The following is a 26,146-nucleotide window of genomic DNA, read 5'->3' on the forward strand; positions in this document are numbered from 1 at the left end:
CTACCTATGCAAGGGATATAATTATGTGATTTATAAACAATTTTAAGTTTTTAATATATATTTTAGAATGTTTGATAAAAATTAACAATACTTGCAAACGATAATATACAATATTTTCCAAATTTTAGTTTTATAATATTTAAGTGAAAAGAATCATATCGAATATCTACAAATGTCAGTATCATTAAACATTAGACTATAAACAACAAAACTTAGATTGGTTCCAGATTAAAAAAGACAACAAACATTGTAGGCGGTAGAGGTTTTATGGTATATTTGTCAATGTGCTATGAAATAGATAAACATAATCATCTAATACTCTCACTAATAATAATGTAATGAATATGCAACACATCAGTAAGACACTCAACATGTATTTCGACTAAAATTAGTCAGTGTTATACGAATCTCGTGCACGTAAGGTTGCAATAAAAATAAATGACAATAAATAATCAAAATGCAAGGATGAGTGCAGAAGAAGTACGTGAATAATATAATTGACTCGAATCATGATTGTTTAAGTTAAGTGATTCGTATGTCATCATTATAACAGCGATATTCCGCGGTTATTGTTATTACATATATAAAATTTTATACAATAGAAAAAAAAAGAAGAAAAATTTAATTAAAACTTTATCTTTTTTAATTTTATAAAAAACAAGAGGTATATCTATGACAGCTTAAAACTCTGTCCATTCATTGTCGTGTAGTTTTATTTTATTACAAAAGGCATACGAAAGTCGTTTGAATAGCCCGCCATTTTTAATCTTAAAGATGATTTCTACATATCTTACATATTCTTATTTTACAAATTCTCTGTACATTACGTACACGTTTAAAAAGATTGATATTTTTTTTTATATATTTTACTACCAATGCAATGTGGTCCATATTATACATATACCCGTATTAATCGAGCATTAGTGATGATTTCTATAAATTTTCATAATACGCAACATAAAACGCACTTAACGTGTTACCAACCGATAAATTACCGACAGATTCGATGAGTTAGTAAAACGCATTCGAAGTTAACGTACGAAATTATGATCATACTTTTAGAGTTAATCAAATAAAATATTAATTATTCCGAAAATGTTCAATTTCTGTATTATATTACTTGTGTGAATAATTCAAAATCCATGAGAGACTAGGATGGTGGAGTTATGTGTTGGCTCGAAAAAGGAGTATTATTATCGGCTTATTGATAGAAAAATCGTCTATTAATCGAACTTCCAATATTGGTAAGAAACTTCTTCGAGCACTTTTTTCTTGTTTCCTTCGTATGAACACACACACATATATATATACACATACACATATATATATATATACATACGTATCTATCTTCGTCTTGAACGAGTTTTATGAATCTTCATAAAAAATTCTTCAACGGTCTTCAATGATCCTTTGTATAACGATGATGATGATTCTTCTCGGAATAATCGATCGAAGACATCGAGAGAATTTATTTTCCAACAATTAAACGTATATACGTGTATACATTCATATCGTACGATTCATCGATGATATTAAAGTATCTCTGGTATCGTGTAAAGTATGGTTTTCGTGTAAATGCTCGTACTGCGTTTGAGGACTCGTAGAGGAGGCCAAACTTTTCGAAAGTACGTCGACGATATTTTGCGTGACCCTTTCAATGGCATCACCTACAACCCTTTCCGTGCTCGTCTGGTGCGAATGCTTCGATTTCCTTCCAAGTCCTTGCTCGTGAATAATATCTTCATTCTCGTTTTCATCCTCGTGTTCGTGAGAATGCGAATGCGAGGATTCGTGCAAGTGTGAGTGAGAATGTGAATGTGAATGCGAATGCGAATGGGCGGCTGTAAAAAGAAAAAAAAATATAATTAATTAATCATCGGTTATTGTTAGAAATATGCTGACTGTAAAGGTATTGACGTCTTAAAAATTTTTTTTTTCTCTTAATCTAGTTCTATCAACTGTAATTATTTTGTTTGTAATAATCATATTACGTAATTATTTTTTATAGAAATATAGATATATGTTGCATAATTAAATCGTGTTTAAATTGTAATATTTAATATTATAATTCCGTTAATATCTATTTTCGTTACGTTATATTATTTCGTAATAAATTTTTAATTAAAATATATTTCTCTTGATATTCATCTTGTTCTTATATAGAATAATTATAAAAAAATAGTTCGTGTCAATACTATATTTAGGTTATGTAATCAATTAGATACACTTTTATCTCTATACTATGTTATAAGTCGTAAACGATTATGCCGTCGTAATTCAAATTAATGATATCGAATCGATCCATGTAAATGTATTAAATTCGATCTAAAAGTACTTTCTTTTCAAATGAACATTTTATGATGGATCGATCCATCTTTAATTTGGGAAATGTGAATATTCTGATAATCACTAGCTAAAGAGAGGATAAGACAAAAGTTGAATATTTTATTAAGTATTATATAATACATATATATTGTATATATATAGTATTATATAATATAAATGTATTGTATTATACATGTAAATACATATATATATAGATATATATATATATATATATATATATATATATATATATATGAATATATATGTACATATACAATCATATCTAATCGAGAAACACATTATCGAACACAAGAATTTCATATTTCAACATTTAAAATGAGTGTTGGAGATACACGTTTAAGTATCATATCAAAGGGACATTTCTTTATCATATAGTAATTTCAAAATATCGAGTATTCGATTTTCAAGAATTTAATATATTTTTTTGTCAGAAAAAATATAACGAAAACAGATGTAAAATCGTGAATAGATGTAATAATAATATTATCGAATATTTTTTCCATCGTATAATAGATCAATTTTTCTAAATTCCTAATACGCAATTTATATGAACACATAATTGTATTTTTTTTAGATCAATTTTATATAACATGTCAAAAGTTCCACATATAATGACGAAATTTCGATTTCTAGATTTTCAATTAATAATTTACACGAAAACATAATTAGGTCATTTTTAAAGAGCTGCAATATATTTAAACATTTGATCAGTATTTTAAATAAATGATCAATATTTATATTTGATAAAATAACAATAGGTAGTATAAGAGACGCAAATCCTGACGTAACCCTGATATTTAATTATTTATACTGACCGAAATATTCATATATATTGATCATTTATATAACAAGATACGTATCATCGATAATTAATAAAAATATTGATCAAATAAAAGATAGAAGTGATTTTAAAAAAAAGGTATCAAAGCTTTTGTACTAATGACGAAAGGTAACGTTGAAAAAAGTTTTGTCTTACGCATTATATCGCAAATTAAAAAATAATCGATGAATTTGATAGTTATTTGAATTTTTCGGTTTTTTTTTTTGTTATTTATTCATCACAGATCGATCTTAAAGTAAGATGAAAGATTATACTATAAAAGATTCTAGGTGGTCGAGAAAGCGGTCGAAAGTCGGTCGGATCGTCCATCGACCTGCGACGCGGGTCATTGCCATGAATAGAGAAAGCTCAGAGAAGAGGCAGATCTTTGCGAAAGAGAGAGAGAGAGAGAGAGAGAGAGGGGGGAGAGAGAGAGAGAGAGAGAGAGAGAGCACTTAGTCCTCGTAAAACGAATCGACGTAACAAAGATCGTAATTTGTCACCCACGATGATTGCGTACGTTCGTTCGTGTATATACGCTCCTGGAAATGTCTCATTTTCTTACGTGAGGACCGTCATTACGTTGTCTCTCTTTCATATCAGTACATATATATATACTTATTCTAAGCAATTTATCATGTAATATTACGAATAACAGTATACGTGGGAAATAAGGATTATTTATATATTATCTATCTTGAAAGTTTTCTAATAAATTAATTAGTCTTACGAGATTTTCTACATTTGACGCAAGAGATTTACTTAATTGTTCACTTAAGGAATCGGAATAGGAATTGAATTATGCAACAACATATATAGAATTTCTTCTTTTCGAATTAATTCGTAATCTTATTTGTTTAGGTTTTTTATTTGTAATCGTTTTATTACAACGATTACAACGATCTGTTATCTAAGAAAAAAATATATATATGTACATAGCGCGAGAGGGAGAGAGAGAGAGAGAGAGAGAGAGAGAGAGAGAGAGAGAGAGAGAGAGAGAGAGAGAGAGAGAGAGAGAGAGATAGTATATTTGTCAACAATTTACCGAATCAGAAGTATACATTTCTTATTAAACTTCCTGTGCAACTGTTACGTATTATAAATTATTTACGTCTTGTTTTTTTGTTCGTTCATTAATGTCATAGAGATAAGATCAGTGGTGAACCAAGCTGAAATTTTCTGTTACGCTCGGTGATCATGAATCATTTTTTTTTAGTAACACTAGAATTGCCAACAATTTATTATTTCGGTATATTAGGAGATACTGTCGTATGTATCTCAGAAAAGAAAAAGAAAAAACGTGAGAAGAGGAAAACTTTATAAAATCGATCATATTATATAGTTATCTAATGTAATGATATTCTTAAAAAATTTGCGATAAAATTGAAATTAGACATTTTTATAATAAATGATCAAAAAACTGGTTATAACTGGTTTTGTAAATCCAATGTATATATTTACGATTTATGCAAATTATAATTCGAAATTCATGTTTCGATATTTTTTTTTATTTGTATGAATTTTATTCTTAAAGTGAAAAAAAAGAGCCGTGATTTTTTTCAAACGATCCTTGTATTTAATTGATTAAGAATTATGTCATTTTGGAAGAGTAAAGTAAGATTAATAGAAATGGGTTATATATCGTACATATATATTTTGGGCATCTGTTTTTCTGTTTAAGTTGATTGAACATAAACGTGATATATATATATATATATATATATATATATATATATATATATATATTTCATGTGTACAAAACAGATTACGTTGTCCGATAATAAAAAGAAAATGAAAGAAAGATAATTTGAATCGAATAAAATCGATTATATACATATTGATGAATAAGTTATTATCGAGGAGAATCGAAAAAATTTATTTGACTCTAATAATAAATAAAGTATGACATTACATAATAGATGAAGTTAAAATTTCTAATTCAAAACGAAGTTAAAACTTTTCAATTTTAATGGGTTAAAGATTGTGGTGAAATTTTGTTTTTGTTTTTCTTCTGTTTTTTTCTTTCTTTCTTTCTCTTTTTCTTATTTTTCAAATAGATCACGTTCGTTCCGAGTGACCGAATTCGGCCTGAAACTTCTTCGAACGTTTAAACTTGAGCGAATCAATAGGTAGATGAGTTTCGACTCCTACAAGTTAAACCGACACGTCGACTGTAAATGTATCAAGGACGTACCTGCGATAGGTTTGTACCGAGTTGGATCAGTCGAAAAAGGAAATGTGCCAAATACTTTATGTCCAGAGAAATGAAACATATGTATGCATGTATGTATATATATACATACACCAATAAAAAGTCTTTTAGCTCGTATTCAAAGTTAATTAGTTTTCTGACGTGGTGAAAGTGTGAATCAGATAATTCCCAGCTGGGGAATGTATACTGTAACTATGTAACAATAAAACATAATTCACAATGACATCGAAAGGACGCAACAACATTGCTTCTTATTCGATTTCATTGGAAAAAGAAGAAATAGAAGAAGAAGAAGAAGAAGAAGAAGAAGAAGATATTCATGCGAAAGTGATGAATAAATTAGATACAAAAAAAAATATTTTCTCTATATCACAGAAGAGACAAATTCAAGGTCGCTTTAGAGATAGACAATCTTCCGTATATTATATTATATCTATTATAGAACGAGATTCGTCGTAGTCGACGAAAGGTCTTCCGGGAAGCACACTCACTAGCAATCTGTAGACCCAGCATCAGCATAAATCCAACAATAATAGCGAGCAATTGTAGAAGACCACTCTTCTCGTTGGCTCTTTCTCGTGCCAAAACTTCGAAAAATACAACGTAGAGTAAAGTTCCAGCTGCCATTCCTTGAAGTATGGTTGGGGTTGGACCGAGAGTATCGCTATCATTTTTGAAATGACCAAGAGCTAATCCAACTGCGATACCGATCGGCGTTACCATTGAGAAAACTGTTAAGTATCCTAAGGTCGTCCTGGTTGATGCACCGGCAACATAAAGTTCCATACCAACGCAAAAGGATATCACCAATTTATGAGTGGCAATCGCAGCAGCAAGGTAAACAACAGAACCCAAGGAAGGTTCTAAGCCTACGGCAAGTCCTTCGAAGATGGCGTGAAAGGATAATGCCAAAACGGTTAATAAACCTTGAACAGATGTCTTTTTCGTTACGATCGAGTGTTTATGTTCGTGATGTTCACGCGACGTATATGCAACTAATTCAGGATCCGATTGATGCTGCCTGATAATATTGTCTCCTTGATCTCCGATCTGTGCTGATAATCCAGCTGATGATGAAAGTACAAATATGGCTGGCAATACTTTGTCATCCTTAACACCACACATATCTTCCAATCGATGTTGTCTCGATCGTCGATTTAATTTTTCATCATCTTGTCTCAATTCTTCGGTATCATCTTTCCAAGTGGATGATCTAGTCGTTGTTGATACAGTCGTAGTTGAACCACTCGTCGCAGACGTTGTTACACCATTTTGATTGTTACAACGACGTACTGATACTGTCCTGTAAAGTAAAGCTTCCGATGATTCTGGTTTCCCTGTTAACGCCGCATGTACAGCTTCCTCGACCAAATAAACCAGAAAGAATCCTCCACAAAAGAGTAACTCCGATAAACTTAGAGTTCCCAACGTTGGTAGTTGTCCATTCGATTGATGTCTCTCGACGCTGAGCCGTACCTCCGGAGCTAGGTGTAGGAACGTTGTGAAAAGAAGGACTCCTCCTCCGAAGCAGAGTAACAGTGACGTCAAAAGACCCTGAAGAGTATTTGCTTAGTCTCATTTCCTCGTTCTGTCTCATCCTTTCTTTCTCTCTTTCTCTCTTTCTCTATTTCTTTATCTCTTTATCTCTATCTCTTTATCTCTCTTCGTTAACGTTACACATTATGTATAACATATGTATTAACAATGCATGCAAAATTTCTCTGAAGTACATCCGACGAAAGCTTCGGTGAACGCGAATATCTCTCTTTTCATATATCAAATGTTACGTATACTTGTTTTTTTAATTAAGTTTCAAAAGTCGAATTGTTAGAAATGTGTTTTCTTATTAACATTCCTCGAAGGTTCTTCAGAGAACAAGTCGAATAGAGAGGAAGAGAGAGAAAGAGAAAGAGTTATAAAAGCGTACTTGCGAATTCGCTGCGTTATCGACGAAAGAGGAGGACGTTTGCGATGCCGAAGTTGAAGTCGAAGTTGAGTTACTTGAGTTATTGGAGATGCCGTGACATCGTTTCTGACGAAATTTCGTCCTGCATCGTCCAACCATCAGAGGTAACATACCCAATATAAGCGATCCGAATCCAAGACCGATCATGGCACCGATTTTTGCCATCAAAAGAATCGAAGACGTAGTCGTAGTCTCTTCCATCTTTTTCTTTTTTCTCTTTTCCCTCACGGTTTGAAAAGGATCATAGAACTCAACGAACGTTCGACCGTTGTGTCTGGATTGCGTCTAATGTCCACCGTTATTTTCTGAATAACATCATTTTCCACTTATCATAATATATTCACTGAAATATTTCACATCGAACACATCATCGATAGTTAAATTCTCATCATCGTGACTTTGACATGAATCGTTCTCCCGAAAATGACACTCTTCCTTCCTGGATATTATTACACATATGTTAGCCGTCTCCAACTGGAAATACGATCGCAAATACAATCGAGAGTATTCCGCGAACTACACCGGCTACCCACTTTCACCCAAAGCACTCGTGCTAAACGCGACGTTGATATTTAACTGGACCGTAGTTAGTAGTAGTAGGAGTAGTAATAGTAACAGTACTATACAACGATGATCGGTCCAACGTGTCTCGTTTCTGATCGAAACTAACACAAAAGAAGAATTTGTTGCTCTCAACAGCATCGCCAATAATTTCTTGGATTTTAGTTAAATCGAAGTGATAATAGATATATACATATATACAATGTACACACACACACACACACACATATATGTATATATAAAGTTTGACGTTAGATAAGAAACGACAAATCGAGAAAGAACTTCATCGTTCTGATATCAGATATTATTCTCAAAATTGTTAGATATGCGATTGCGATTTATTTAGTGGAGAACACGAAGGGGACGAGGACGAAGAAGATGAAGAAGGAAGACACGAAGAAACGTAAGTCGTTCCACGCGGCACGGCGTCGAACCGGACACTCAGGGTCTGGATAGGGACGTCGTTGGTCATTCGTATCCCCTCGCATCTTACATAGTCCCTCCGAACCGTTTCCTGCCCCCCTCTCTTTCTTCTCTCCCCGCTCTAACTCTGAGGATCCCCACCACGTTCTCGCTCTATCCGCCACCTTCTCTCTCACCGTCTCTTTCTCTCATTCTCTCCCGAGTTCCCGATGCATTCGTACTACGTGCATATGAACTCTCCCCTCTATTTTCCTTTATCCATATACAGGGTGAGTCAATAATATTATTTGTCAAGAGAAGTGACTCCTTAATGTATTCACCTTACGTTGAAATTATTTGTATGTGTATATCGTTTTTAATACGTTATGTAAATCATGTTTTATTCATTTATTTATTGTTTTATTCTATTTGGTTGTAATTATTTATATTAAGGTTGTGTATATATGTATATGTATATATTTACACATATAAATATGTTTAAGTTTATACTTTGTCTATAATTGTAGTATATATCTTTTATTTAAATATTTCGTTTGATCAAGTCATGTTATCAAAATTGTATACATATATTCTATACATTTTTCTGTAATGTTTAAATCAACAGAGAAATATCGATTATTTTATAATGTCGATTTCAGCGAACTTTTATATCTCACGTTTGATTCATTGTATCTTTTTCTTTTTTTTATACTTATTTCGTGATAATCACATAAAAAGAAAGAAAAGAGTGAGTGTGGTATGCGTATATATGCGCAATCGCTTCAATGCATCACCTTTCACGCGTGCTACGCGTGAAACCGGACTCTTTTTGGTATTTTAAATATTCGAATTCGAGAAGCGTTTCTTTCATTTCTTCAGCATGAATCGTATTTCATTTGCCTTTCGTAAGTTTCGCGTTTGAATTTAAAAAATTTGTTGCTGCGTAAATAAAGATAAACGTTTTCTTTCTTTCCCTCCTTCCCTCTCTCTCTTTCTCTCACTTTTTCTCTTTGTTGTGTTGATGTTTAATTGGCCTTATTCGTGATACGAAGTTGATGTCCTATTGTTTTCAACACATGAATCGTTATCACGTTATGTTTACCAGACACAAATCAATGAATAATCCTCTCGTGTTATAGCAGTTTTCATTTATTCTTAGAAACACGTATCTCCGTCTTCACATTACTTCGTAAACGTTTTAGAAAATCAATATGAATTGTTTAAACATTTGAAAGTTTCGAGTAATAATTATAAAAAATTAAACAGAAAAAACTTGGATATATAATATGTACATACATAAATTATACATATTATATAATATCATATGTATAAATGAAACATTTTGTATATATATATATGTGTGTGTGTGTAAGTGTGTGTGCGTGCACGTATGTGCGTGCACATTTGTAAAATTCTTTTAAAAGAAATATTACTTCGTTGTATTTGCTTCTTCTTTCTTTCTCTTCCTCTCTCTTTCTCTCTCTCTCTCTCTCGAACTTTCTTTAATTTCGTTTTAAAAGGTCACGAACGGGATTTTCGCGAGTTAGTATGTACGTATGTATGTGTATATAATTACATAGATACGTACTTACTTACGTACGTTGCAAATAAATCGGTCGAGCTGACGGACGGGTGAAGGTCGTTTCACAGTGAAAGGCACACCGGCATCATTCGCCAGTATAACGCCATCCAAACGCGATGGCGAATCACCGGTGCGGAGAAAAAGTAAAAAAAAAGTACGGAATACCATCGTGCTATAAAACGTTCGTTACCTTCCTCTACAATAACATACACTTCCGCAGTATTCCTTGCTATTGTAGTTGCTTTAGTAACCCTTTCGATTAATTAGCAAACGGAATTCTTTTGTTTCGAATCTTGTTTCAGTTATGCTTGGCGTGATTCTGACTCATACGACGTAACATTAATCTTTATTTTACTTATTATCATCGTAGTTATCCACTTTTAGAATCGATATTCTTGTTCTTTTTTTTCCTTTTTCCCTCCCCCTTAAACCGTTAACTGATCGAAATATTCATATATTTATATTGATCATTTATTTTACGAAATACTTATTGTATTAATTAATACAAATGCTGATCAAATAAATAGACGAATAAATAAATTATTCAATCGTGAAATGAAGAATTTTTTTTTGGAGGATGCGGAGGGCGAGTTAAGTACAGGATGGATCGCAGGAGTTCCTAAGTGAACCAAAACTTTCTAGATGATCTTAAAAATCAATCACTCTTTTTCGAAACTTTTCAGACTAACCTTCTTTTTCAGATTGCAAAACTACAAGCATAACTCCAACTTTAGAAAGTCAGGAAAAGGAGCGATTGGTTTTTAAAATCGTTTGTGAAGAACATTTGACCCACCTAGGAACTTTTGTAATCCATTCTGTACAATGGCTTTTTTTTGTAAATGAAGTGAAAATCTAATGATTTATTTATTCTTTTATTAGGAAAGAAATTAGATTCGCGTGGCGAGTTAACACATCCTTTCCCAGTTAACAGGTTAAAAGCAATATAAATTTTATTTTATTTTATTATTATTTTTTCTTTTTAATTTTCATAAAATGTACGTTAATATATATGTTAAATCTTTATAATGAAGCTCACGGTTCGTAAGCGTAGAACTTTCTACTTTATGGCCTATGTACTTACGAGATAGAAATTGTATGAAGAATTCGAAATGAAATGATTATCTTAGATCGCGTCAATGAGATAGTCCGAGTTCTTTCGTGCATCTAACGTTCGTATTAGAGTTTTATGTATATAGTTAGTTAGTTATGCATATCGCGCCTTAAATCTTACGTGTCGTCGTTCGAGATTATTTACAATGTAAATATTCGTCATTATCGTTTTTCTTAGACGTGTTAGATAACCATAGGCGTATTCATGTGAGATATCGTTATTGAATATCTATCTCCAAAATAAAAATATTTAGATATATGAAACATTGTAATAATAACAGTAACAACAACAACAACAACAAGAAAAAAAAAGAAGAAGAGAATATTTTGATGTATATAATTAATTTCGTGGGATGTTTAATACAGGAAGCCGCCTATGTATTCGTCAAGGAGACAAATTCGAGAAGTCTGTGTTCGTTAAAACGCGAACGAATATTGGTGGTTGGCGACCCACGTTCACTTTCATCGGAGATAATAGCGGAAGGAGTTGAGTGTTCCCGTAAATTCAACGAAGCGACCATTTTCTTTTTATGTCTCTAACATCGATGTGGTGAGCATAAACATAATACTTTTATTAGTTTTATCATTTTTCTAATTTAGTCTTCATGTTTAATTATATATTCATATTTATGATGTATATTTATATATAATTTATATATATATTATATTATATTATACATATATATATATATATACACATAATTTATTATTCGATAAAATTGATTTGATGAGAATACGTATATTGTAATTATAGAATAAATAAGTGTGTATATATATATATATATATATATATATACACAGATATATACAGATATATTATACGTTACTTACGTACATCACGTACCAATTAAAATTAAATACTTAGAGAAGAAAATATTGTTGACCCCTTGGTCAAATACAAAGTACTACAATAATCTCGTAACACTTTATATAAGGTGCTAAAACGAATGAATCAAATCAGCTGATATAAATCAGCGGGAAGAACAATTGACGATTCTTCTTTCATTCACTTACCATTCAATGAGAGTAAGATCGTGAAGAAGGCAGCATTCCCTTTAAAGTTTAAAACGACCATACCCAGTTACGTTGTAGAGTATGTTATATGTACGTTAACGAAATGCATATATTCCGTATAGTGTAATACGATCTGATTTCGAATTCATGAGAGCAACATACGTTCAAGTACGTATCGAATCTCACATTTATAATCGGTCATTAATCGGATTACACGTGTACCTATTCGCGTGTGTAAACGTTCTTAGGAATTAGTCATGATTAATGATCGTCGTAGTTTGAATTTATTTGAAGTACAAATAATATGTACCCAAATATGTATATTCTTTTAATGTCGAACGTTGGCCTCAATGATCCTGACCAGTTAAACACGTGTGTATGTTTGTGTTTTTGTAAGTATACTATCGTGAAAATTTATTTTCTCTGACTGATAAGTGACTCTTGACCAGTAATTAATTACATACTGACAATCGATAATAGATGTTGAGAAAAAATGGAAAAAGAACAAAATGCGATAAAATTTCTACTATACGTTCTCGCGACAGTCACGAGTTTCGATTAAATAGTAGAATTCAGATTAAAACGGAAATTTATTGATTTGTAATTATGGATTCGGAATAATATATATATACGCACACACACACACATTATATCTCCAATCAAGTACATATATACTGAATCTTACACGATATCTCTAAGTTGATTTTCCTTTTTCGAAAGAGAAACTAATTATATAATTAAATGACAGCTACTAACTTTAAGGTACATTTAATTATATGTCATGGTTTCTACTCTGGCTAATTATTAAACGTTTTGCTTCGTATGTTGTATAGGTCGTTAGAGTAATCTTCCAGTGTTATGTACCGTGTATGAAAATCATCGAGTAAAAGTTGTGTTTCTTTTCGCAAATTTATTTATAATATTATTTTAAATAGTAAATATATCTTTAGAAACAAATATCATGTACTTACTTAACATTTGTAGTCCAAACATTACGAGAAAGCCGACGAGTATTGATAAATATTGACGAAGGCCAGAACGATGTTCTTGTAAAATTTCGAAGAAAACGACGTAGAGAAGTGTGCCAGATGCAAGACCCTGTCACATTAAAAAGAAATATGTTTAAGAAATATTCATTTTTAAAGATTAGAATTGTTCACAATTTCAAATAAAAAAAAAAAACAAAAAAAATTATTTTATCAACAGTGTGCTAAAAATTACTAGACGGAAAAAATTTTTAGATGAAAAATTATCGAAATAAAAAATTATTAGATGGAAAAATAAATGAACTTGAGCTATTTATAGGTGATTTAAAAAATCGATTGAATAATTGATTTTTATAATCAACTTATAATAAAAAATTTTTAATAAACTTTTGTTCCACTGCATACGATGCAGCGTTGCGAAATGCATCATGCAATTATAGATTTCAACGAACCTGTAAAATTACTGCTAGAGGTCCACTTGCAGCTGCACTTTCTCCGCCAACAAGTATTATTCCTATTCCAATACCTAAGGGTGACACTACAGCGAATGTGCAAACATAGATTATCGATAAGTAACGTCGCGTCCTAGCTGCAGTTAGTTCGACCCCTATACAAAATGCTATAACGAATTTGTGAGCTGCCACTGCAGCAAACATGTACCTGAAAAGCAGGATAACAAAATTAATTAAAAATTTTTTAAAATATTTTTCTCTACGTTTATACTATAATATGTATTATGTAACATTAATGTTAATTTTTTATGAATAATATTTTGATATTTCAAAAATTACGTTTATAATGTTATGTTATGTTTCGAAACAATTCGTTAAATCAGTATTAACGTATTATCTTGTGTTACAGTTAGAAATCGTCGAAGCATAACTATTTAGTTATAATATACAAAGTTGTTTCTTGATTATATTTACCAGACATAACTTTCAGAACTTTCTAAACCAATAGCAAGTCCTTCAAATAATTCATGCACGGACAAACCAAGTACTATCAGTAATCCTCGAAGTGAACTTATCATGAAATCATCTTCGACGTCTATTATCTCGGGTAAATGATGAGAATGACCATGACCATTTCTGCGTGACAAAAACAACGAGTTGAGTTTTGCATTTACTTTATGTGTAATCATATTTTCTTTTTATTTCATATAAAATAGAATCGAAGATTATTTATAAAATCGTTAAGTGAAAGTAAATAAATTAGAATATAATTATAAAATATAGATATGAAATAGATGAGAAAAAGAACTTACGCATGAGAGTGTCCGTTCGTATAAGATGATACTATTTGACCATTTTCTACAAGTTCGTTTGTGCTACGATTCATGTCCGTTTTAATGTCTTTTTCTTTTTCCGACTTTCTCTTTCTTAAGTGTGTATGCACCAATTCTTCGACCAGATACATAATGAAGAATCTACAAAGTAAATAGTAGTAAGTAATATTTCTATAAGCAGTCATTTTAAGTAGTATTTCTGTCAGTAGTCATCACATTTAAAAAGTATCATATTAAAAAAGAAATACTACGGAATATATACTAAAATATATCGAATAAAAAATGAAATAAAAGTTTCTACATGGCAAACTCTGCGAATTCCTAAGACTTAAAATCAATCATTTTTCTTCGAGACTTTTTAGGCTTGTAGTTTTATAAGGTAGTTTTACAATTTGAAGAAAAAAAGATTAGCCTAAAGAGTCTCGAAAAAAGTAAATAATTGAAAAAAAATCATCCAAGGACTTTCAGTTCATTGTGTATAATGAATAATAATACTAAAATATTAGATAGAAGAAAGAAATACTAAAAAATATATATATATAATATTAATTACAAGTGACCTTACAAATTATTAAAAAAACATATATTCATTTATTATACGCTTACTTCCCGTAAAAAATAAAATTTTTTTCTTTTTTTAATTCTTTCAGTTTTTATCACAAGCCATGTATAACTCATCTACAATAATTTATGTAGATCGAAGTAGCTATAAATTACGTTGACGGATCGTAACATACCCACAGCACGTTAACATCTCAGCCAATGAGAATGTAAGGTTTGGTAATGTTCCTTCCGCTATAAGATTTTCAACACCTTCGGAGACTTCCGGTATCATATGAAGAAACGTCGTATAGAAAAGTATTCCTCCACCGAAACCAAGAAGCAAAGCCACTAATCGCGTTGATCTATACATTGTAAATTCAATGATGAACGATTAAGGAAAATCATTAATATACATTCGTATTCTTATTCGATTTCATAAAATCGAAGAATCTTTATTTGTTAACTGGCGAACCAATGTCTGTGTAAACAGTTTTTAATTTTGCATCGATAAGAATATTTACGAAATGAGAATGTTTTCACATTTGTCTCTTACTCTCTTTTTTCCGTAACGTTGTTAAATAGGAAATCTAATAAATTAGCTATTGACACGTATGTAATATCATATATTAAATTTTATGTTGAATTCATACGATTTTAGAAAATATTCCGATCAATTTTCATCAAATCATCAATAAAGAAAAAATAAGTGAAAATAGTTGATAAGATTTGATTAAATTATTTTTACTCACCTTGGATTTTGAATATTTCCTGAAGTATTCCATTTTAACCATTTAGCCAATTGCATTGGAAATAGTCCCATGAAAGTACTAACGGAACATAGTACTATCATAGTTACTGCTTTAGCTATTAATACTTTTTGAGGATCAACATCGTTTGTAACGTGTTCGTCGTGATCGCTATCGTGGTCAGCCATTTTTTTCAATGATCCTTAAATTTTCTTGATTTTAATATCCTTTTCCTCAACGAGAAATATTGTTACTGTAAAATTATACAAAAAATATGTTTTATATGAATTATGTATAAGATATTATATTAAATTTTCAAGTAAAATAACGATAATAAATTTGTAAATGTTTTTTTAAAGAATGCAAATAATTTGCGGAGGGCCATATTTTAGTATATAAACTTGTAATTTCACGATCCATCGAAATTACATTCGTCGAATTCATTTCTCGTTGGCATTTTGTTCTAGACTATAATATTCTACGTCAACAAAATTGCATTATGTATAATATTTCTCTTAAGAGTTGTCAGTACCATAACGTGTCTAATCTTTATCTGTAACTTAATAACAACGCCTTGTCTCTGTCACGTTTTTAACGTCTTGACAAAAAAGAATTTGTAATTATATGTCGTTATATTAAGATTTATGTATCTTTATTACGTGGACGATTTAAAAAATTTTTTTCAGATGTTAATCGATGATATGATATAATTTTTTTTTCATTACGAGATATTATTTATTGCACTTGAATGAGATTCCAATCGTGTGTGCATTTCTTGACGTAATCGGAAATATTTCATCTTTGTTTAAGAACGATCAATATTATGAATTATCAAATTAAAATTTCAATTTAATTCAACGTAAAAAAATTAATAAAATATATTTTTCTTTTTCATTTCATTAATAGCCAAATGAATTGTATACAATTATAAGATTACGAAATTGCTTACATATAATAAGAAAGTTCTTTTATAGTGTTAGTACTAATGGAATTTGCTTAGAAGTATAAAATTTCTTCGACGTCTGCAAAGATTTTTCAACCTATTTTTAGTGAAGAATTTCTCAACGACGTAGATCACCGATTATTAAAAAAAAATTCCTATTTCGGTCTTTTTAAAAAAAAATAAAAACAAAGAAATAATAATAAAATAAAATAAAATAAAAAATAAAAACGCCGCTACTTTCTGTCAAATATTTTTATAAGACATTTTCTTCGCAAAAAATTTGGAAACGATTAGTTGCATCAATATTACATGTACAGTACAATCAAAAATCCCAAAAAATTGTCTCTCCTCTCTCTCTCTCTCTCTCTCTCTCTCTCTCTCTCTCTCTCTCTCTCTCTCTCTCTCTCTCTCTCATACTCATTGACGGATTTATCTTTCAAGTGGTTCGAGACATTACAAATTTTTGACACGCCTATGAATTGTGGTACTATTAAAATAAATCAATTATTCAAAATTTATATTTTCAAGCTCCAATTGTATATGATGAAGTGAAAAATATATAGTCCAAAATTCAATTATAGTGATATGATAATAATTACAGTAGTAAAATAATAATAAAAAAAATATATATATAACGGTTACCAGATATTTATTAAATGAAAAATTTATTATATAATATAAATTCATATTATCGTAAGGAAAGAATCTCTGTCTTACGAGATCCAAAGCGATCATCTGTGCGTAAATCCACCACTGTACTTCTCTCTCTCTCTCTCTCTCTCTTTCTCACACACACATTTCTTCTATCTTCGTTTTCACTTTTTGACAGAATATGCATAAATTTCTTGTTATTCTACGCCATTGAATGTGACACACTGTTAACTTTTGCACTTGATTTTCAGTATGATCATATATATGTTTAACTACTTGTCAGTTCTGAGAGACAATGCGCTAAATGGATAATCTTTTATAATCAATGGTATATATATATATATATATATATATATATATATATATAAAACACGATATACACTTCGATATTGCCTTACGTGATCTTTACAATCGTCTTTGCCGTCGTCGTCGACTTTGTCGCGATAACGGCCCCCCCGAATAGAAACGCGGCTGGTGTTGCTTTAAGTCCCGACCACACGTGTGCAACATCGTTTAGAACGTTGTCTCTTTATATAAGCTTCCTACGTATACGTACATATGTATCTATGTATATGTACATAAAACGAATACAATTTCTCAAGTACTCGAAGCACGATAGCGATCGTATTTTAATTTGAAAGGGTTATAAAACAATTATTTTTTATTAAATTTTACAAGGAACTTGGTCTAATAGAAAATAAGTAGATCGATTAAAAAAATAAATGAAGAAAGAAAAAATAAAAAAATGAAGATAATAATAAAAAATAAACCAAAAGAAAAATACAAGATCGGCATAATCGTCTTTTTATTCTGTATCATCAGCAATGTTTTTGTGCGTTTTAAATTATTATATTATATATGTATGTGAGACGGTGATTATGTGAATGTGATATATTTTTCATTTTAAAATATATTTTGATATTTCGGTTTGAATTATTTAAACATTATTTTTTTTTTTATATAATGACGAGGATAAAAAGATAAATAAGTATATTTATTCTTGAGAAAAAAGAAAACATAATCCTCTTTTATGTAAAATTTCAAAATTAAGAATAACGCGCGAGAAAAGAAATATATTTTTTTAAATATCTCAAATAACAGAACACGTTCTTATGTTGGAGATATCTTTATATGTTTGATTGCGTTGTAAAAATTGAAAGAAGGAAAAAAGTAAAAACAATAGTAATCGAAAAAAATTAACATCGTGACTGTTATTATTTTCTTCTTCGTTTTTTCTTTTTACGTTTCATTTAATGCTTGGATAGTCAAGTGTTTATCTGGTTTCTTTCTTTTTTCTTTTTTATTAGTTTTTTTTATTTTTATTTTTTTTTAAGTTAATTTATTACATCCAGTTATATATTCGAAAGGAATGGGATCGTTCAGATAAATTCGATTGTGATCTTTCGTAAAAGTGACTCGTATAGTATACATACTTATATATGCATGCGTATATACGTAGGCGAGAAATGAATCACTCGTACGTGAGTGGAATATCAATATAAATACATGTATATAGATGTGTATAATCGTACTAGCAGGATATAGAATTAGCGAGAGATATATATCTTCAATTAAGATCTCCAATTTCCATGATGATTTCTCAAAAAATAATTCACCATTGATCCAATGATAGTTTTTATTCGATCACCAAGATTTATCGATCAATTTAAGCATTGTGATCGTTATGTAACATTTTTCCTCCAGTATTTCATACAATGCAATTGATAATTTGAATTATATATACTTGAACATTTTTATTGTTTATAACATATATGCGATTGTTTCCTCATTGTTTTTCCAATTTTTAAGACTTTTACAAAACAGAAGGTATTTAAAATGATGTATGTGCATATTACAAGAGAGATGAAAAGTTCCTAAATAATTTAAAGTAAATTACTCTTTTTCAATCTTTCATTTAAAACAAGCTGATAGTTTTATTTGCTAGACTTTGTACAAAGTATCTATGTACACTTATACTTAATTTAAATAGATAATTAATTTTCTGGAAAAAAAAGAATTATCGCTACCGGCTTAAGTAAATTACAAGAAACTGATCTTCTCTTATGTAAAAAAAAAGGAGGAAAAAAGAAGAAAAATAAGCACAACAAATGACGAGATATAAAATATAAGATCATTGCTTCAGAGTATGTTTAGATTCTCTTCCTTTTGACATGTAAATTTTTCTCGAGTATCCTAACGAAATGACGTCAGTTTATGACGTCTCTATTCAATTCGTTCGCGGAAAAAATCGTGGTAAACGCGAAGATCTAAATAAGATAAGAGAGGGAGCCGTTGATAATTCTGCAATACCGATATCGAAGAATTCGAATGCAGTGAAAGTACTACTTACGTATTGCACGTGCCTTCAATGGGGAGAGAAAAAAAACTATTTACGGAGAGAAGGGAGAATGACTTTTGTATAGCCTAAGGCATACTCGATGACATCCATCTATGTATATATGTACTAAGTCTTAGCAGACACAAAAGATTTCCTCATTGAAAATGTACGTATTCATATAATAAATATTTCTGTTCATCATTCTTGTTGCGTTAGCACAGCTGCTTCCACCTCTTCCGTTAATTTTTTTTATTTTATTGTCTTCGACACTTTCCTCTAAGAATGTATCATATTAAACAGAGAGCTTTCCTCGAATATGAAACACACACCTTAGACGACCGCACGTGTTGAATTTTTGTTTCCTCTTTTATCACATTCGATGAACGTATTTTAAATCATATATGGATGTACGCGTGTATTTATAGAAGTGTTTCTTCAAACTTTTAAGCTTCACGTATCCCTTAGAATATGATTATGTAACTGATGTACACTTTATATGTAGATGCTTATATATATATATATATATATATATATATATATATATATATATATACACATATTAAATTCTGTTTTCATAAACTATACACAGAGTATTATAAAAGTTTTACCAATACTTTAAGACTCTAGGAGCGTATCGATGAGATTTTTCTTTTACTTTTCTTCTTTCTTTTTTTAAGCTCTCACGGCGTATTCTCTAAAAGTTTTTACAAACTTGGAAAAGAACTGGATCTATATTCAACTGAAAACTTTGTATTGTTTCAAACAGTTTTTTAATAACAAATAGTATCTATCGTTATTTCGAATTTTCAGCTAAAAAAAGATAATGTTTCATTGAAATAATTTATGTACGTAATTATCCATTTACATAAAATCCATTATTAGATTCTTTTTTTCCTGAAGAGATTAAAAAATACATTAAATTTCCATTAGAAAGACAACATAGGAAATAGAAAAATTCTATCCGATTTAAAATGACGTAGATAGATAATTATTATATAGTATTTTGTCGGTCTTTTAAAAAAGGAGGAGGGTTCATTCATTTAGGTTTTATTCTTCATTTGTATCGATGATTTGAAACGCATAAAATAGGAGGAAACTTTCTATGATGCAATGACGTATTTGCGTAGTATAAAGCGAGTTTAGAATTACTACCGAAATTTGCTATGCGTAGAGCTATTTTTTTTTTCCTTTCCAGTTAAATTTATGTTGGTGCGATAAAAGGAATGTGTTATCATTATACGACTTTGCGACTCTCATAATCGTGTTTTTCCTTTTTCTTTTTTCATTCTTATCCATCGTTTTAAACATGTCTTATTTTATAAAAGAAATTCACATATTTTTATTTTACATTTTTAATTTTATATATTAATATACGTGGAAAGATAAAAAAATTCCTAGACTTGTAGTTTTACATTGCGAAATAAAAATTAGTCTAAGATATTATGCTAAAAAAGAATAATTGTTTCTTAAAATCATCTATATATTTTTAATCCATCTAATAACTTCGAAAAAGTTCTACCTAATAAAACTTTTTTGATCTACTCTGTTTATATGTACTTTATTAAATTTTTTTTATATTTATGTATTATTTTTATTTTTATTCACTATTATTTATCTTATCGTAGTTTTTTGATAGGCAGGATAACAATGCATAATTATATTCACTGAATTAATAATAATTCATTCACATACACAAACATATACCTATCTTTTTGTTAGCTTATGAGTAGGAACATGTGAAGCATGACGATGTCAAGAACTTACTGAAACGATGAGGAAACGTGTATCAAATTATTGAAAATAATGTAACTATAATGATAAGCACGTAAATTAACAAAAAAGTGAAATATTAAATATGATAATAAATTGTTTAACTTTAGAATGTAAACAATTAATTTTAACTTATGAGTTGTCTTGAGTATTCTGTCCAGTATCAACGATGATCGATCCATCGAGTTGATCTATCATAGTGATTGTTTTCTAGTCGTTAAATTTATGATCACATGCATATATTTTAATTTTAAAAGAAATTATATTTTTTTCACGCATAATTGCTGATATACCTATAACTATTTTATATTGACTATTTTTTATATCATACAAATAAGAAATTAAGTGCCTCTATTTTTTGTTTTTCATTTCTTTTCTTAAAAATAATTACTGATATTTTTAATCATATTCTATATTGCGTTTAATCATACATCGTCACCAAAAGAAAACAATTTTTTAAGTACATTTAAATGTACTTATACATGTATTTTTTTAGTTGCAGCTGTTAAGTATTTGTTGATTGATAATCTACAAATCTACAATTGTCTTTGACCATCTCTGTACTATATATATATATATTTTTTTTGACATTTTGCATACGAATTGCAGACTCGACAATTGATCTGATTTGATTATGTTGATATAAGAGTTTACATTTCAAAAATAATCACCTGCATTTTCTGTTATATGTGTATATATTTACATACATATGTATAGTATATGAATGAACAAAATGAACATTGAAAAAAATAGTAGAGTATATACATGAAAACTTGAAAACGAGCACGAAATGATATATGAAATATTTATCCTCTTACAAACAGTGCAAATAAAATTTTGACACATATTTTGACAAGGAAACGAAGAATTTGCACGTGCACATTCGATGAATCATTTTAAAGATATGTAATGTATACATAATTGCGATATATATACAATATATCACAAACAATTCTCTTTCTTCGGTTTAAAAAAAGACAACCTGTTCCGGGTGAAAAAATTAAACAAAAAACAAAAATATTGTCCTAAGATAAAAAAGAAAGCATTTTTATCAATAAAGAACGCATTCGTATTACGAATGATTTCTTTATATATAATCAAAAGATAATAATATATCTCTGATGATTAAGTTAAATGAGATACAATATATATATATATATATATATATATATATATATATATATATATATAAACATACATAAATAAATACATCCATATTATTATCGCTAATCACAAAGAAAAAAACAATGGCTTAACAAAACTTAACGCATATATGAACACAAAAATAATAGATGAATATTTATCACTTACATCTATAATAGATCACTATTCTGGTATTGATGTCGATGATATTGGTGGTAATAGTAGAAGAAGAAGAACCAATAAGAAAACACAAAAGTCGTAATAACTCTATAATATAACTCAAGTTGTTTACAATATCAGCGATGACCCATGTCAAGAGAAATAGAAATAGCAATAGCAATGTAATGAGATAGAATAAAAACTTATATGTAGGTCTATATGCGAATAAATATACACGCACGCGCACACACACACATATATATATATTATAAATATATATATATATATTTATATATATACTTTAAATATATATATATATATAAATATATAATATTAAGTATGATTGACCTTATCGATCGAAAACTACATATATATTTCTATATCTAATCGTAATAAGAATGGTAAAAGAGCTACTGACGGATGAATCGCGGTATCGACCGACACGGACGAGATCGAGAGACGAAGTAAACGCTTACGCGTCTTGTATATGCTTGCTCGCTTACTTGCTCGCTCGTTCGCTCGCTCGATCACTTGATCGTTCACAACACTTGCGGAGTTCCCAAGATCGGCCGAGGACGACCAGCCTGCCTTAACTCACTACTTCTGTTCTCTCCTGTTCACTTCTCTTCTCTTCGAAAGAGAAGAGAAGTCCTCGCTAGTAGAGAGTTCGAGTTTGATCGTGTGTGACGTATATTCTCACGTTTCTTTTCAACGATGACGACGACGACAACGACACCCCCTCTCTCCCTTCCTCCTTCCCCTAACCACCTCACCTTTTCCCCACATTGTAATTTTTTTCTTTCCTCTTTTACTTCCTTCTCTTTCTTTCTCTCTTTCTACTTCTTTCATCCACCATAAAGATGGGGGAGAGGGAGTAGAAGGGAGAAGAAGAACTATTTGGGATTCCCCGAGTCACGAGGATGATGATGATCACCATGCACACACATTACGTTCGCCTTTAATGTCGGGGAATTCACCACTAGCTTGCTCTTTAAGTAGAATCGAATATTTCTATACTCGAGTAGACGTAACACCCCAGTCACGACTTTCTACGTGACGAAAGGTGGACGAGTTTGACCTGTGTATGTTTCGTTTTTTAGATCGTGGGAGAGGATTGTTCTATATTGTTTCTTCTTTCCTTTTCTTGCTTTCCTTTTTTCCTTTCTTTTCTTTTCTTTTTTTGTTTAATTGTTATGGCGAAAATACTTTTGTCCTTCTTTTTATGACGTTTATTCTTTGTAATGTAACTTTTTGATCGTCTTTATAGTAAAAACATTTTTAAGTATCGATTCATTTTTTCGATGAGATATAATGATATAAAATAAATATGTGCGTATATAAATAATATTTGATTTTGTTTAAAGTATCCTTTGAAATCGTAACAAATGGATCGTGAAATTTTGTTCGATATTCTTTGCTTTTCAAGTTTCATCTTAACGTTCATTCGAAAACCGGTCGGAATTAGGCGGAACGACTCTCCAGCAACTTCTTTGCTTCTGGACCAGCAATCATCCTTTTTATTCATGAGAATCCGTTTTTTCGGAAACCGAACCGATTATCCATTTTATTTTTCTTTTCTTCTTCATTTTTGCAGAATGACCTCACATTGTTACGATTGGCGATTTTTCTTTTTTTAGTCATGGACATTTTTTATAAACATTCTTCTTGTGACATCGAATACCATAGGACATGTAAGAATAATACTGTTTCATGGATTAAGTATTGATCGTTCCTCAAGGACATTGTGAGTATGATATCGTTCTTTTTATAATTGTTATCTATAACTCAATTTAATATTTAAGTTATTAAAATAGTACAAAAAAAGAAAACTTGTTTATTCGTTTGGCAAGTATTGTTATTAATTAATGGTAAATATTTAATCGGAAAATATGAAAATTTTTATCGGTATTCATAATAAAATATCACTTATATGAATAATGCAAACATGACGCAATCCTGACATTTAATTATTTATACTGATCGTCTATTTAATGACGAATTATTATATTTACAAATGTTTTAATTAAAATATTGATACTCTTTGTATTAATGGATGTATTGATATTTTATTATAAATATTGATCATTTATTTAAAATACTGATACTTATTTGACATATTTAATAAATATTTGACATAATTAATAAATAGCAGCCAACAAGAAAGGATGTTTACTAAAATTTCGTTTGATTCGTTCTAATAAATGTTTGGATTAGAGAAACGATAGAAATGGAAATATTTTATAAGTTCCTATAATTTATAGATTAAAAGAAAGAAAAACTTCGTAGCTATCTTTTTCAGAATAGACAAGACAAAAGTATCGTCAACATATATTTCGTAACGTTGACCGTTATTATTATCTATCTTCGTTCTGTAATTTTCTACGCGATGTCTTCAATAACAAGTGAGACGATCTAAAGATTTTCAAGAAATGACACTTTCAAGATTAGATTGTTCGGAATAATCTTAAGATCAGATTAGAGAAACTATGAAAGTTCTTATCTATACTATCTAAACGCCAGTTGTGCACAGATCTTTTTCAAGAAAGAAAGATTGCTTAGAACAATTTAGAATATTATAGAAGATTGTTATTACTATTATAATCATAAATGTTCATAAATAATATGGATTATCTAGAATTTTAATCTAGATTCTAAAAACATAAAAACGAATAGAAAGAAGATAAAAAAGAAGAAACAAAAAAAGTTAAAAAAAGAAACAAATTAAACATGATATACAAATATTATAAAAAGATGTTCCGAAATCTTTTAAGATCGTTAAATTGTAAAAGATCGTAAAAGATCGTAAACGATCGTAAAAGAAAGAGAGATAGGTAAATAGATAGATAGATAGATAGATAACTAGATAAATAAATAAACAAGAAACGTCCTTTCTCTCGTAAAAGACGTTGGAAGGAAAGGAACTTTACCTTTCGAATCGCGATCTATGTACATAGGTATGTATATATGTATATATACATATATATATATACTATGCACGACGACATTGACCGGACATCTCGCTTATGCCATTTGTCCTTTACTTACATGAGAATGAAAATACATATACCTATTATATTTATGTATACGATATTTTTCGAACCTGCGTTGTTGTCAGTCATAGTTACGTGGGATATTGTGATGCACGCATATCCTCTTACGTGACAAGGGTTAGCATTTACTTCGATGTAATCGTGAACACGTGCTTTTCACGGAGGAACACATGTCCGCTCTCTATCACTCTCTCTCTCTCTCTCTCTCTCTCTCTCTCTCTCTCTCTCTCTCTCTCTCTCTCTCTCTCTTTCTCTCTCTTTTTCTATATATACATATATATATTTATTTATATATTTATATTTATTTTTACCTCTATCTTTCTCTTTCTCTTTATACACAAACTTTCCGTCTCCGTTTTCATTCTCATTTTCATTTTCCTTTTCAATCCGTGTAATCACAGGCTATTCTATTTTTAACACTCATGCTTGGAAATATATTGCTTACAAAGCTCCGTGAACTTCTCGTCGGGGAAGGTCTCTGATCTCCGGTTAACCGAGAAATCGAGTGTGGGTGTGCCT

At 30.0% G+C, this 26,146-nt stretch overlaps 1 protein-coding gene across 5 annotated transcripts; it reads right to left on the bottom strand.

The window, feature by feature from the left end:
* Positions 1–40: 40 nt before the first annotated feature.
* Positions 41–23,215, bottom strand: LOC127063507 (zinc transporter ZIP1-like). Of its 5 annotated transcripts, none has more exons than XM_050993397.1 (8): positions 23,081–23,215; positions 15,577–15,826; positions 15,022–15,189; positions 14,264–14,425; positions 13,926–14,087; positions 13,452–13,659; positions 12,985–13,111; positions 41–1,841 (listed from the first exon to the last, which is right to left on the bottom strand). In XM_050993397.1, exons 2-8 carry the CDS (start codon positions 15,759–15,761, stop codon positions 1,507–1,509), a joined length of 1,347 nt encoding a protein of 448 aa, XP_050849354.1. In that variant the 5' UTR covers positions 15,762–15,826; positions 23,081–23,215; the 3' UTR covers positions 41–1,506. The 5 variants fall into 5 exon arrangements, with proteins under 5 accessions (XP_050849354.1, XP_050849352.1, XP_050849353.1 ...); XM_050993395.1 differs by lacking the exon at positions 23,081–23,215 and adding an exon at positions 22,587–23,047; XM_050993396.1 differs by lacking the exon at positions 23,081–23,215 and adding an exon at positions 17,566–17,750.
* Positions 23,216–26,146: the final 2,931 nt, after the last annotated feature.

This window comes from Vespula vulgaris, chromosome 4 (genome assembly GCF_905475345.1).
Source record: "Vespula vulgaris chromosome 4, iyVesVulg1.1, whole genome shotgun sequence".
NCBI classification, from domain to species: domain Eukaryota; kingdom Metazoa; phylum Arthropoda; class Insecta; order Hymenoptera; family Vespidae; genus Vespula; species Vespula vulgaris.